At 40.1% G+C, this 16,207-nt stretch overlaps 1 protein-coding gene across 1 annotated transcript in view; it reads right to left on the bottom strand.

Annotated features, from left to right (window-relative positions):
- LOC121307070 (sarcosine dehydrogenase, mitochondrial-like) overlaps positions 1 to 16,207 on the bottom strand; it is a 79,762-nt gene that overhangs the window by 49,723 nt on the left and 13,832 nt on the right. The window contains exons 8-11 of the mRNA XM_041239177.1: positions 16,086 to 16,190; positions 12,511 to 12,640; positions 10,766 to 10,852; positions 7,682 to 7,772 (exon numbers count right to left, since the gene is read on the bottom strand). Coding sequence (XP_041095111.1) covers positions 7,682 to 7,772; positions 10,766 to 10,852; positions 12,511 to 12,640; positions 16,086 to 16,190 — 413 coding nt within the window. The remainder of the gene's footprint in view (positions 1 to 7,681; positions 7,773 to 10,765; positions 10,853 to 12,510; positions 12,641 to 16,085; positions 16,191 to 16,207) is intronic.

The following is a 16,207-nucleotide window of genomic DNA, read 5'->3' as shown; positions in this document are numbered from 1 at the left end:
TTTTTCAAGAGCTCGAACAATTTCCAGCTTTTTGTAACAAGAGAAACAGTGGAGCATTTTTCTGTTTGTTTACATGCCATTTTGTAGCGATGAGGTGCGCTCGTGAAAATCAGAATACAAAACAATTCAATGATACGATGGTGGTTCTGGAAAGAATAAACCGATCGTTGTCCTTCAAGACACTTTCACGATGACAGTGTTGTACAAAACAGTATTGTATCAGTTATGAATGAGTGTGAAGGGTTAAGATATGAAGTATGAACAAAACGGTTTGCTCTCTCAGAATCCCGATTCACAAAAAGGCACCAATTTAATTATAATCAATTAATCTCTAAAGACAAAACATTCTTAGCATTCCCATGAAGTTATATGTTTATTTTCAGTAGTTTAAAGGTCCTGTACGTAAGTGTTTCTTAACTGGGAGTTTGATCTGTATCACTGACCAAGCAGTGATGACGTAGTATGAACCATGCTTAGTGATAAACTTACAAAGTACTGTATTGTCTTAAGTACGTGTGGAGCAACTGAAATAAGAGAACGCTTAGTTATAAACTAACTAGTGACAACTAAGGACTTAGCAGAGACTTTACGTTCTAATTTAGGAATTAACTTATGCATAGCTGGTGCAACCCAGCCCAGACCTATATATCAGAGTGTAAATCCACTCAGTGGAAATCACGCACGTGTAAATGTGGAACACACGGCCATGACTGGCCAAGTCTGGTTTTTCTTTCATCTGTGGTTCACTTTGAGCTGCTAAACAAAAGTGAAATATTTACGCGCAGTGGTTTAGAGATCATGTATAATACTGTAAAAAACAAAATTCAATATCATTATTTTTTTTTTTTTTTTTTAGCTAATTTTTAATTGCATTTCTGAGTCGTTCTGCATACGGTTGAAAACCCCTGACAAAGGGTCGACAAACAAATCACAAAATTGAACTAAAAAAAAAAAAAATAGTAACTAAACCAAAGTAACTATTTCACATATATATGTGTGCATGGAGATACTTGCTTCAAATATTTGGACGTTAAAATATTCACGTGTAGGTGTCTATGAACACATAATCTTGTCGTGTCCCATGTGTAAATCTGCACACACACGGAACAGCATAAGAACAATGGCTGAAACGAGGATTCCATTTTAATCATTAAAGAAAGTTAAGGCTCAGATCATAAGCCACATATTCCCCCACATCAAAGACAAGATTTTGCTGAAAGTAAAGCAATACAGTACACTCTGTTCATTGAAGTGAGGAATGATGCAGTGCCTGGGAAGAAATTACCTGAAAGAAGCTTTTTTTTTGACAACGTCATTGCAGGAAATATGAATTTCCGTGGGTTTAAATTAATGGGCTTGTCAGTTGCAATTGTGTTAATTATCCAATGCCTGTCAGCGGTTATTTTTTACATAAGGACTGAGAGAGACATAGTGGAACCAGGCAGCACGAACTGCCAGTACATTTATGTAAGAACTACATCTTCCTGAAATATAAAAGTATTAAAATATAAAAAATGCATTTTTAATAACTACATGACAAACGGTACTAAAGCTTCAGAACTCTATGAAGAATTCTGGTTTGACACCACAAAACGCACACACTTACTCACAGCAGCAGGTGCTTGCTTCAGAGAATAAACCCTGGAATCAAAATTACTTTTTTTGAAAGGTTTTTAACAGGTTATACAACCTGGTTACGACAAAGACACTTTTTCTTAGGAGAGTTCCCATAATTAGTAGCACTCTATATATTGGTTTTCAGTACATTAATCAGTTATCTGCACCTTTCTCAAGAAGACAAAAGGAGATACCCACACACCTCTGGTACATTGTAAGGCACACACCTCTGGTTCCTTTAGAAAAAGTATGAAGAGAGGACAATATTGAGCAGTCAACATAGAGAGATTGATCTAGCTAATAGATTCCATGCACTGAGCAATGACGACCTAGTGCTGGACGAACACAGGGGGGAGGTGTTGTTAGCAGGTGATTCAATTATAATCTATGTCAACCACAGTGATTTTAGCTGTAAAGATCCCGTAAACAGGGTTGTTACCTGCCTCCCTGGAGCAAAAGTAAAGGATATAGACTCAAGATGCTCAGATTGTTAAATCACAAGAGAGAGTCTGTGGTCATTGTACGGGCTGGTACAAATGACATGAGGAACAGGAAATCTGAGATTCTGAAAGAGGATTTTAAATCATTAACAAGACAGCTGAAAAAGTTCAGATGCAGAATTATTCTCTCAGGTCTACTGCCTGTTGTTAGTGGTGAGGATGAAGTATTCAGTAGAATTAGGGCCTTAAATACTTGGCTGGCTAGTTGGTGTGTGCAAGAAGGGCTGGGATTTATAAACAACTGGGACTGCTTTTAGAAAAGAAATGGGTGTTATAGAAAAAATGGACTACAGGGGCAAGTAGGCTAGCTGATAACACCCAGCAAGGTATATCAACTAGGAACTGGGGAGGGGAGGGAATCTAAAGAGGCATGTCAAATGCAGGTTAAAGTATCCTGCCATTCCCGCTACCCGCTGAGTAACATAGAGGTGTGTGCTACAGTAACCTTGGTCAAATTCATATTACCCCTGCTCAATCACATGCTCTTGACTGGACCAATTTATACCAAGGTTTATTTAATGCCAGGTCTCTGTCTAATAAGGCTCCATTAATTAGTGATTTTATTCAGGATTACAACATTGATACTGTACGCTATTCTTCCAGAAAACTCGCTCTACTCGGCAGGGAGGTGGACTTGCTACTCTTTTCCATAGTTAAGTACAAGGTTGTCCTGGAAGAAAATTTGCTTCCTTCTGCTCTGACAATGTTCCCCAACTCTGAGGACTGGTATTTCCAGCAGGACAATGCTCCATGCCACACAGCCAGGTCAATCAAGGTGTGGATGGAGGACCACCAGATCAAGACGCTGTCATGGCCAGCCCAATCTCCAGACCTGAACCCCATTGAAAACCTCTGGAATGTGATCAAGAGGAAGATGGATGGTCACAAACCATCAAACAAAGCTGAGCTGCTTGAATTTTTGCGCCAGGAGTGGCATAAAGTCACCTAACATCAATGTGAAAGACTGGTGGAGAGCATGCCAAGACGCATGAAAGCTGTAATTGAAAAAAAGGGTTATTCCACCAAATATTGATTTCTGAACTCTTCCTAAGTTAAAACATTAGTACTGTGTTGTTTAAAAATGAATATGAACTTATTTTCTTTGCATTATTCGAGGTCTGACAACACTGCATCTTTTTTGTTATTTTGACCTGTTGTCATTTTCTGCAAATAAATGCTCTAAATGACAATATTTTTGTTTGGAATTTGGGAGAAATGTTGTCAGTAGTTTATAGAATAAAACAAAAATGTTCATTTTACCCAAACGCATACCTATAAATAGTATAACCAGAGAAACTGATAATTTTGCAGTGGTCTCAATGATTTTCAGCAACATTCAATCAGACTTTACTGTTTTTTTTATATTTTTTTTTATTTTAAAGATTTTGAACCTTTTACAAACATGGTGGTGTGTTTGAGGGGTGTCCTCCTATGTATGGTTTGATTGACTAGCACCAGGAAAATAACACCGGTCATAAAACAGCACTACTTGTTAACTGTATCTAAATCCATGGTTTGTAGTCGAATTGTAAAATGACTTGGACTAGAAGATAAAAGGATGACATCATTAAAAGGTTTTAAGCAGAATGACTGGATAAGAAAGGCTGGTGCTCAAACCCAGAACTCCGATGGCATGTACAGACTGCATTCTCAGCAGCAGCTTGTGAATCGCGTTGATATTGATTAACATGACAACCTGCCACAGAGCATGCAGGCGCCTGCGAGACCAGAGTGAGCTAATGCCATCTGGGGACATGTCATGTCACAACACAATGCACATGTTAATATTTTATATGCTTCTTTAAAAACTGTTTTCAGAAATGTAGTAACTTATGAGCCTGCTTTATCAAGGTTTCTGCATTCTTTTGTATTCTCTTACAATTTATCAACAGCCTCTTTATTTTGTTGCAGTAGCAAGTTAACATCTGTAAAAGTATTTGAATGTGCAGTATAATAGCATGCAAGACAGTAGCTACCAGAATCAAGTCATGGCAATCATTAAATCCACTCTGACATGGTTTAATTAAATGGCTTGCAGGTGTCTAAATTATTTACTTTTACTTAAATTAAGGAAATTACCAACAAAGTTCATTTAGTGCAAGTGTACAATTATATAATGGTTTATTATAAAATGAATCATGATTGGGACACTGTATGTTAGCAGTGGTAGCATCTGCCCATGTCATCTCTGTTGCTGGGCACTCCGTCTATCAGATCCTGGCTGTTTCCAGTAAAACAATACTTATTAGATATCTGGTTTCCAGTACAGCCAAAGGTATGAAAGACCAAGTGTATTCTGCTCTATACCAGTAACTGGTGTGGTTACAAAAACCTTGATAATCTGCATAATTGATGTTTGTAAAGCACTATAAAAATACTAAATATAAATGTAAAGATACTGTTGTGTAACTCATATCTTCCCTGCAATATATCCATGTTCACTTACAGACAAAACCTCTCTGGGGGAAAAAAAAAGTTAGGCCTTTCCACTTAAACAGCATCATTTCTCTGATAATGCTGTTAAGTTTCAGTAATCTGGTTTCAAAAGGATTTTTGAAAAACAAACAGAACAGGCATCTACTTAGGGGTCTCCTTGGCTAACAGATGCAGATATTTAAGGAGGATGTAGAAGGACCACAGAATTGTGGGACAGATGTAAGTATAGGCACAGTGCAAATAATTGCGGATGCAAAATTCAAATTGCATTGAGGCCAGGCAATTATTTTGCACTGCACCCTATGTAAGTTTAAGAGCAATGCAAATTACTCAACACGCACAAATTATGAGCCGCACCTGTGATACTGAGGGTTTCAATGAGGGCATCAGTCTATTCAGCGGCCACACTTGCAGCCCAGAGGTGATGGAGTTTGGAGTAGAGAGAGCAGTAGGTGCGGTATGGTATTTGTAGAGCCCAAAAATACAAACCAAAAAATAAAAAATAAATGTCAGAGGAAGGGCAGCAAAGTCCTCTTGGTGCACGGAAAACAAAAGAAAAGTTTTCTGAGAACGAGCTGAGAGTCCTTAAGGCTGAGGTCACTCAGCATGAAACAGAGTTGTTTGGAAAAGCCTCAGCCAACATCAGTTATGCTAGAATCCTTTGGCATTGGCCTAACCTTTTCAGCCCGACATCCACAAATTTGCTTAGCACTCTGGAAAAGGTGGATTGGGCCAATTCAGCTATTAGGTCAAGGATGACCTGCGGAGTGAGACAATAACATTTTAGCACCACATCCTCTGGCAACCCAAACAAAGTGACCCTGGGATTGAATATATGGGGTCTTCAACATATTGCCCTTCTCCTCCAAACGTGTTCATGCCTCTCCCCAACAACAGCCAAGTGTCGCCGCATCAGGAAGTGTACCACAGCAGCAATCCTGAAGCCAATGACAGGTCTCTGCAGGTGTGTGCTTTTATACAGCTCTTAGTTACTCGCTTCTACAATGGTTTGCACCTTGTATAAGAGGTGTAAAGTTTTTGGAAGGTCAGCATCTGCCTAAGTGCAGGGCAAAATCATTTTATCACATTATAATACTTGCAGCCACTTAGCATCCAGACCCCGCCCAATGCCAGGCTCTTCATTTGAATGCACTTTAACATCATTTTAATGGATTAATGATGATTAATTTGATCGTGGGTGCAGAACAGCAGGTGAACACCATTCTTTACAATGCCACATTTTTAGCGGCTGCTAAAATCGGACTTTACGGCTTCTAAACATGCATTGTGAGGGTTTTGCACCCGCAAATCACTTTGCGCGTATTCTCACATCGACCCCTGTATGAGCTGCAGATAAGCTCTCAATTACTGAATTTTTAGTGAATAATACTCATACAGAGTATAAGGTAGATAGATCGGTTTACAGATAGATAGAGATATAGTACTATCTATCTCAAATAGTACTATCTACAATTAAGGAGAACATGCACACAAATCACTAGAAATACTTTTTGGAGATAATTTATAGAAAGAGAACTGACTAAAAACCTAGAAACAGAGCCACAAAACAAAACAACAACAACAACAAAAAAAAAAAAACAGTGCTGCATTATTTTCCAGTTTCAAAAGTGCTATTCAGTAAAATGTCAAGGTTCACCACACCACCCTCCCCCCAACAAAACAGTGCATTTGCAAGTTATAATTCTAATCATGTCCTTACTTTCATCATATCTATATCTATACACAATAGGGACATAAGAACATCAGAAAATGCATAAATCAGGAGAGGCCACTTGTCCCATCAATGCTCGTCCAGGTCCTAGTACTGTACTTATCTCGAAACTTAAGTTGGATCTTAAAGGATCCCAGTGATTTAGCATCAACAGCATGACTAGGTAACTGTGACAGAGAGCGAATGAATCCTAGTCAACAATCTCCCTTCCGACCTGTGAGGGTATGGTATAACCGGACCAGAGTGCCTCATAATGGATGGTTTGACAGTTCATTCCCGGGTCAGTCGGGAGCTGGCCACCCAGGAAGGGGGCAGGGCCACGAGACCAGAAGTCATAGCCTTAATGCGGCAGGCGATGTGTCAGTCACATATTGAAAGACACGTCATTGGCCGCGCCACCGAAAGAGGGCATGACTGAGGGTATTTAGGGGAAATGGCCCAGCGATCCGTTTCTTAGGTTGGTTACTGAAAGGACCCGTGGGAAAACGGATGTAATAATAATTGTGTTATCGTGTTTTGTTTGTCAGTCTAACTGTTTCTGTTTTGTTCCTGATAGACGGCTAACACAACCTGAGAGCTGTCGCTTAAGATTAGCACCCAACCCGGACTTCACTTTGTATTGCACCACTTGCACTTAAGCACTCCCTCTGGACTTGTGATCGTGTTTGTTGTGTATTGCCAGTCCTCCTTTATTATTGCTGTTGTCAAGTGACATTCAGATTATAAATAAATATCATCATTTCACCAGTACGCTGTTGTTTGTCATTGTATTGAGCACTGCATCACCTGTACACTACTTACCACTTTGCCACAGTAACCCATTCCATACCCGCACCACACTGTGTAAAGAAGTGTCCACTACCCTCTGTCTATCTTCACTTCATTTTAGACAGTGTCCTCTGGTCCTGGTTTCTATGCTAAGCTAAAAGTATCAGTTAGGGTGAACTTTGTCAACTCCTTTTAAGAGTCTGGCTGTTTTAATAATGCAATACTGAAACAGTAACACTATTAAAGGGGAACAGTGCAGAGGCCAACATTTACTGAACTGAATCAAAAGAGGTGTTTTCTAAACATGACATCTTATTAAACAAGAGATCTCTTGATGCATTGTACAGGCACTGCAGTATGAGTGTCTCTTCCACACAGAAATCCAAGTGTTTGAAGCAGAACACAATCAGAATGATTCAATACTTTAAACGGTATCAATACTTAATTGGAATAAATCCCTCTGTGAAAAGCTGATTCATTACATAAATTAACATGCATCATGAAGTCTCTTCTGCCTTCGGTCGTTTACAGAGATACACTGTCCAGCATTAGCTTTCATTCTTGCATGCATATTAAACAGAGAGCATAGCTTTCTAGTAGCCCAGAAGAGGAAGGCAAGGGAGAGTACCTGATGTCATATCCATACATATCCTTCTCTGGACGGCCATGTATTATCCAGTGTGCAAGCTCCTTTCCACAGCCTCCTCCAAGCATCATCCCTAGAGAGAGACAGCACTCATTATTCACAAACTCCCCTCCATACCCACCCAAGTGAGAGGTGACTACATAAATATTAATTCAACATTAAAAACCTCTCATACAGTTAAATAACAATTATGGTAGGGGCTAGGTGGCTCAGCGGATTGGTTTGGTGTATTTAATTTAAGCCTCATCTCAATCTTGTAGTCTTTGCATAGCACAGATTCATGTAGTCAAGTATGCAGAGGTTGGTGAGGAATTTTAACCATAATTGTCTAAAGAATTTGCACCAGTCTTCACTCCTATGTTGTTTAAAAGGAAAACAAAATCTCAATAATCTTCAATTTTCTATAGTTGTGCCAGTACTGTTGACATTCCTGGTACTACTCAAATAAGTGTCAGTGGCATCCATCCGCCACGGCTGTAAATTCAAAATCAGTAATGTGAAAAAGTAAAGTGATCGTTACCTATATCAACTTCAAGAACAAGAAAAGGCCATTGGGCTCACCTATGCTTGCTCGCTTTGGTGCCAGTGTGGTCCGTTACCCCAAAACTCTGATATGAGAACACAATGGCTTCTCCTAAAGTAATGTAATGAAAGCTGCTAGGTCAATTGTAAATGGGTCGTCTCGCTATATATTAGGAATGTAACAATACACATGTCACAATATGACATGCATCACGCTATGCAGACCGTGGTATGATAGGTATCCTGATGGGCTCCTTGTATGATACTGTGGCGCAGCGTCTCGGGCAAGGCTGGACTGCGCCCTTTGAAACAGTAGGACCCTGACACAGAACCTGGAGTTTAGCACTCACACACCTTTATTGAACAAATCAAGACAGACAAACAAAACACAGGAACAAAACAAAAGGTTTGAACAAAACACTACAAACAAAACACTACAAAATTAAACACAATACAACACCCAAGCACAGGCTATCCAGGGCACAAACAATGAGCACAGCCTGCTGCTCTGTCTTTTTCTCTGCTCTCCACTCCACACTCTCATAAACACACATTTATTTGGTCTTTTTATAGCATGTTGCCAGGGGTGATTGAACATTAATCATCCAATCACCACCTGGCAACATTCCACACTTTTCCAATGACACAATTAAACAATTAAATAATCAAATAAACGTGATTGTGCAAACGGTGGCCATCTTGACTCCAGGCTGTTTCTTCACTCCTGAGCCAAGATGGCCAGCAGCCACCAAATACACACCCATGTGCAGAGCCTCTGCTCTGCCACACATTCTCCCCCTCGTGTAAAACACACATGACGATAACCACCCCTTCCCTTTAAAAGTCCCACATTGTCCATCTTCTCCATCTCTTCTTCGGGGTGGGTTGGAGGGTGGGCTGGCCTCCATGCTGGCTCCTCCAGCAAGAGATCCGAGAACAGGCGACAGGGGACCTGGGCGAATGACTGTTCCTGGTGGTGCAGTGACCGAAAACTAGGCCCAGACACACAGGGGTTGCACAGGGGTGGTGGTCGGGGCTGTGGTGCAGGTGGCCTCAACTCCTCCTCCTCCTCCTCCTCATCCTCTGAATCTGGAACTGGAGACGGCATCAGCTCCTACCCCTCAGGCACTGGAGACGGAAGCAAATCATCTCCCTCTAGCACTGGAGACACAATTGGCTCCTCCCCCATGGCTCTGGAGATGGCAGTGGCTCCTCCCCTTTGGCTTTGGATATTACAGCTGCTATGTTTGATTCCACGCTATGCCTCCTTTCTCAGCTGGGTAACCCATTAAGCATTAATGTACTGCTTAAACTAAACATTAACAGAACAAGATCATATCTGGTAGACTTGGCGGTCAAGTGGTTAAAGAAAAGGGCTTGATCCCCTGTTCAAATCCTGGCTCAGCCACGGACACTGAACAAGTCACAACCTCCCCGTGCTCCTTCCTTTAGTTCATTGGTATGTGACTCTGCAGCAGCAATTGTTGCTGCATAGTTCACCCACTAACTAAGTTTTTTTTGGACAAAAGCATCCGCTAAATGACTACTTATTAACAATAATAATAATAATAATAATAATAATAATAATCTGCTTTTATAAATCGTAAGCAAAATAATGACTTTTTTTTTACTAAATCTGCACTATCTGTATTTGTTTTATTTGTGGTCTTATCAACCATGATGTAGGAAAGGTGTAACTATTTACATTTTCAGGGGTACAGTTCCTGTGCGTGTCTCAGTAGTGTGAAATATCAGCACATATGCCTTTTGGGCAGATTTGATACAAGCACATGCACACAGATTAATGACATCACACAGGGGTCATCTTCCTCCAAGACAGACCTGCTCCAGAGTGATGCTGTCATTGAATCTATTGCTTTTATAATAGATAGGATTGTGTGAACTATGACAAGACAGCGACCTCAGCACAAGGCTAATAGATTTCGAGGACATCCTCACCAGGAGTGGGAGATCTACCTTGGGGGAAGATGGCCCCTGTTGGATGTAATTTGTTTGTGTGCTCTTTGATCAAATCAAGTCCAAGGGCAAAAAAAATATTCTGTAAGTAATTGTAACTAACTGTGGGTAAGCTGGAATGTAATAACCCTACAGCAGCCCTTTCTAGAGAAGCTCACCCAGTAGCCCTTGTAATTGATGTTGGTTTATCTCTCCAACCCTGCTGTACATGTATGACAATGACACTGTGCATTACCCTCCATACAGTCACTCTGTCTCAGACTCTCTCCCACGCCAGTCCTGATCATCCATCTCCATGATCCCATGGGCACTGACATGTACTCATATTGTTTAATCATTCATTACAGGAACTACAAGCCTTACTTAGGCTAAACAAACAAACAGACACACAAACACATGTTATTATCCCTGAAGTAGTGCTGTTTACACAATTTGTAATCTCTAACCACAAAACTTTGACATTATTGTGCACTTGATTTCAGTCTTCTCATACTAAATTAAGAAACAGCATCAGGATAACAATGTGGGAGATGAAACCCACGTGTAACCCAGCCCCTCCCACTGTACCTGCACTGTTGAATCCACACCCTAAGAAGAACCCTCGCACCTCCGGGGCCTCTCCCATGAGGGGCTTGTGGTCAGCCGTGAAAGATTCTGGGGGAAAAAATGAGACCGTTACCAAAAGCTGAATTTAGAGTAACTACTGCAACTCGCCCCCCTCTCAGCAGAATTAATTTTTTTACAGACAGATTAAACAATCACATACACACATGGCATGATAGTCAAGTAACCACTCGAGTGTTCTTCCGATATTGTGCTTGTGTGAAGCGATTTGCCAAGCTGCCTAAACCTTATTCAGGTAAAGAGCACTTTATCCACTGATTCACCAATCATTCAGAAAATTTACAGGACGCACTAATCCCATCTTAAATTCTCCTTAGTCAAAACATAACTACATACTATAGGATCACTACCAATAGCATTAGTAGTTAAACTCCAAGTTTGTCGACAGCATGTATACATAGAGGAAACTCCAGGAAAGCTCAGAGAGTACTGTTATTCTATGAGTGAGGATGGCTGAATAACCAATGAGCCCCTTATATCACGCTTCGTATCTACTTATCAACACAACATAATTTGTAACAGAGTGATTCACTCTGCCATTGGGTTTGATGAATACAAAGTACTGTAGATTTAAAAATATATTATAATAAAGCCTTTATTACAATGAGAGTTAGAACATGGATAGGCAGCAGAGGCACATGAAGATCCAGAGCAGGAAATTAAAGGCAGAGCAGGGAAAGGAAGGACATATAATTTATTCATATTCCTTTAAGTGCACATTAGGGTGAGGTGCATGCAAGTCTAACCCAGATGATTGTCTAAGTATTTGTTTTTATTTCCTTTTTTGTACTGTAAAAATAAATAAATAAATAAATTGAAGTCAAGAAATATTATCTTCCACTGGGACACGATGTCAGATCATATAGTTTATATTGTAGAGACATGCAGCTATTCTGTGCAGATCCACAGAGTACAACCGGTGTACTGTTTTATCAAGATCTAGTTAATTCAAAAACATGGACTGTTGGAGGTCCCTGAGGACTAGAAGTAGGAGCCATGGCTATAAGACACAGGAAACACTAACTCCTCAGCTAGGGTTTGAGACTCCCGGCTACCACATCAGTTAGTGAGCGGCTGTAGAGTGAGCGAGCTCTGGCTCTGGCAAAAGTGCCACTGTGTACCTGTCATGTTTCATTAGCCTGGGCTGAATGCGCAGGCCAGCTTCCCAGGCAGTACTGATATGGATTAGGCCCAGGGGACAGACAGCAGCTTTCTTTACTTAAAGCTCCTCATTCATTTTTAATCTCCATTCTGCCTCCAACTTGGGCTCTTAAATCACTTACCGGCTCACCACTGTGGGGATATGTGCAACCTGTAAACTCATATAGATTTACAGTGTGGTCCAGACATGGTGTGTAAAAGTGAATTGATGCACCACTGTAACACACAGAAGTCTTAAGTCCAGCAGCAAAACTTAACAAGTATGATCAAAATACCTTCGGGCCAGTATTACACTTTCATATGTATTGTAGTTTAATCACCCCAGCCACAATACCAGTAGAGGGCGCATTCTCACATTTTTGGGCAGCACAAAATTCTAACTGCAGATAAAGCAGTAAAATATTTATGTGATTCACCCTTTATGTTGTGTATCCTTTACTTATACACGTTTGTTTACAGTGTACACGCACACACAGGACACACAGATATTACTGTCCTGCCGTACAGAGGTTGGAGCTGTCCAGTACCTGGCCCACAGACAGTAGATTTAATACCGGTTCTCTCCAGTGCAGGAACACGGTTGATGGCTCCCTCTATGTGCTGAGTGAAGACATCCCAGTTCAGATCAAACAGACTGAATGCAAAGCGGTCGGACACCTTCAACAGAAACACTTTGGTTAGCTTTAGCACAGCTTTCTCCTCGTCGTTGAGGAGCTTCATATTTGAGGTGTTCTAGGTGTGCTCGTATGGGTGGTGGGCAGCTAGATACAGTTCCAGTGCGTTTAGATCACGATTGGGCAATAAAAGAAAACAAATTATTAGAAAACTAGTTATAAAAACCAAAAATAAAAAGTACTATTTTGTATCCGTTAACCAAAGAAGAAAAAGAGACCTTCACTTTGGAGTAAAAGACCTTGGCACATGTTCTGAATTGCTTAAACTGTGGGTTACAATGAGGTGAATTTACATTGCAATCAAGACTTTTCCAGTTTAGTCAAGTTTATGCAGACAATGAACCATTATTTGTATAATGTAAAAGAAAGCCAAGTGACCCTTAGAATCTCATTCTTCATAAAGACAGCACACTTTTCTGAGCTTTCCTAAAGGTTCCTGTTCAATAAAACCAATTTGTCTGCCAAATATTTTGAAATCCTGACAGTTATACCAGTAAATGCTGAACACAGAAAGGTTATTTAAAAAAATGGCCTGCATTCATTTAGTAGGAACGTTTTAATAAAACACTTTATGGATTTTGTCTGGCTTGATCTCTAAATGTAATTAAAAAATAATAATGAAAACTAAAACTAAAGGGTTTAGTGCTCCAGACACTATAATAAATCACGCTTTCATTCTGGCTGTACATTTCTACATGAAATGACACATGGTATACTGCATATTTACCAGTTTAATATATTGCATGCAGAACAATGTAGTTATTTTACTTGTTTCTTTTTTTAAGCATTATATCACCATCTTTATATTCATAGTGAATATCAGCTGGCAATGGCCTGGATTCCAACTGGCAACTTCACAACTCACAGGCAAGCACACCAGCACTGCTCTTAGTGGTACTTTCTGCAGTGCCAAAGCGCACAGTAACACTTTAAAATAGTGGCTGCAAACACATATCAATTTCAATAGCGCTTCACAGGATTGCATAGGAGTAACAAATGAATACAAATGTTTTGTAATGTAATGATTATCATGAATATGAGCAATTCTTTATTTATTGTAGGGTTGTGCTCAATGAGGTTCCTTTACAAGCCATGCCTGCTTCACAGTCACTGCACTGCCTGACTTTTGTAAGTTAGTATTTGTGTAAATGATTTTGGTTCTACTGAATATTTCTCAGTAGATAGCATTGGAGACTGAAGTCCTACGCGTTGTTCACTGAACAGTAGTAATGTGAGTGAACCTTCATGCTCCTGTCAGTACAAAGCCTGCCCTGGAGAGACTCAGCCCCTATGCCCATCCAATTATTGGCTTGTCTTTTTAAGACCTACTGTAATACTCTTGTTGTTTGTGTGTTAAAACCAGTAAAGTTTGCACCATGTGTTCTGTAATATATCCAGGATTACAGAATATCCAGACTCTATTCTCACGATGTTTTTATGGACGTCAGCCAATCTGTTATAACTCAATAACTCAAACGCTTAAATTAACTACAACTGTTCCAAAACCAGTTTGTACTGATAAAATACACCACAGGGACGATTATGCCCTGCTCTCAAAAAGTTAACCCTTTCAGTGGACTTCAAGGATGATTTCAGACAAACAGGTAAATACATAAATAACTATGAAAAGCTCTAGCATCAGGGGGTCATAAAGTGCTTCCACAGGGGCTGCTGACTGTCCTCTCCACGACTGGTCACAAGCTCTTCCTGTTTCTTCAATTTCACGGCCAGATTTAGTACGGTTTGCGCACTACAGGGACCTGGGCGAAGACCTCTTTGTGTGTGGTGGCAGCGCAAGGCTTTTCCTGCAATGTTCCCATTTTCATAGAAAGGCTTCACTAACGTTGCCTTCTCTACTGGGATCACACTGACAGTTATTGTAGCCAGCATCCTGCTGCAGCATTTCCTTTTATTTGATGAATTACACACATTAGGACTACTACTTACTTGTTTAACGTTGATAAAATTGTTTTATTTTAGTGCTTCATCTACTGTTAGAGACAGGAACATATTCTGTACTGTGGACTACTGCGGATATATGAGACAGAACTTTTAAAACACCTGCAGTGCACACTCTGCTTTCCTCAATGCAGTTGGACAGGTGCAAGTATTTAAAATCTCAAAAACATGAAGACATGTCTGTCCTGTCATAACTAATCTGGAGTTGCTGTTGAGCTGTATGTTAGCACAAGAATACAGGGCACAAAGAGTATACAACATTGCCTTTGCATCAGACCTTGATAAAACTAGAGGAACAGGCTCTCACATTTATTGATTAATTTGTTTTTGTTTTTAAAAAGATAGAGACTGAAATTACTTTTCATCTACATCCAGACAGCTGCACCACATCTTACCTGGGAGGAAAGGAAATGGAATGCCTAACCTTCGGATACTGCAGTTCCACAGGAAGTGGAGCTGATTTTTCCAGAGTAGGTTGTTAAGTTTAAGTTTGAATGTAAAGAGTACTGGTCGGTATTTCTTTCACTGTCCTTTTAGCGTTGTTATGATGTTTACAATCATTCTAGTTATTACTGTAAATACTCCAATTATGTGTTCATACCTGTCAACTCTTCAGAATTTCCTGTATGTCTTAGTTTTATATTTTTTCTTTCATATTTTGTGATACTATGATTTTCAAGATAGAGACGAATTTCTTAAAGTTTGGAAGCATTCCTTAAGGGTTTGAAAGCTCTGGTATACAAGCTGGGCTCAAAAAGGGTTGGGATGTTTTTGTATTGCTGGCAATAACAGAGCTGTGCAGTCAATGGTGCCGACTCTTGTTTAAAGACATTTTGGCTGATCTACCTTGGATTTGTCTATGTCAAGCAACTTGGAACAGAAAAGCAGTTCCTGAACTTGGCGCAACGCACCTTAACACTGGAAATATCAAAATAAAAATGTTTTAAATTCAGGATTACATTATAAAAAGGCAAAGGGACAAGTAATTTACCTACTTTCTGATACTGTGAGGATTATAAGAAAGTTTATGAATGAGAGGAGGCAATTCAGCCAATCAATGCTCATCTGGTTCCTATTGTATAGCAGACTGATCCCAAAAATGTGTCAGGTTGGGTCTTAAATCCTGTTTACAGCCCCACAGAAACCAAGACATGCAGCTTGCCCAATCATCAGCACCAAGTGGAAGGCCAACAGTTAGATTCACAGGGCTTCCTAAGGTCTGAGAATACAGCTGTAGGATTTCTACTGAACACCTTACTAGATGTACATACCTGCTGAAAAGGTTATTTGAATATGCATTTTTCATGTAAAAATACAATCCTTATAAAATTACCAGAATGACATGCAGTATAAACAGATGGAGCACAATGAACACAGACTGAAATGCTGATTAATAATATTCCAGGTGTTCTGTTTTCCTCTTCTATTTTTCATCAGAAAGTTTACTTCGGGTCCCAGCCCAGTCTTACCTCATCCCAGAAGATCGGGTTAGACTCATAGCCTCCCACAGAGAGAGCATCGCCTTGGAGACGCAGGTACACAGAGGCATCATGGTCCCGTACATTAGGCATGTTCTACAAAAGAAAGAAGA

The sequence above is a fragment of the Polyodon spathula genome, chromosome 52, assembly GCF_017654505.1.
Source record: "Polyodon spathula isolate WHYD16114869_AA chromosome 52, ASM1765450v1, whole genome shotgun sequence".
NCBI classification, from domain to species: Eukaryota; Metazoa; Chordata; class Actinopteri; order Acipenseriformes; family Polyodontidae; genus Polyodon; species Polyodon spathula.
The sequence above is the reverse complement of the archived record's forward strand: the minus strand, read 5'-3'. Positions and strand labels throughout refer to the sequence as shown.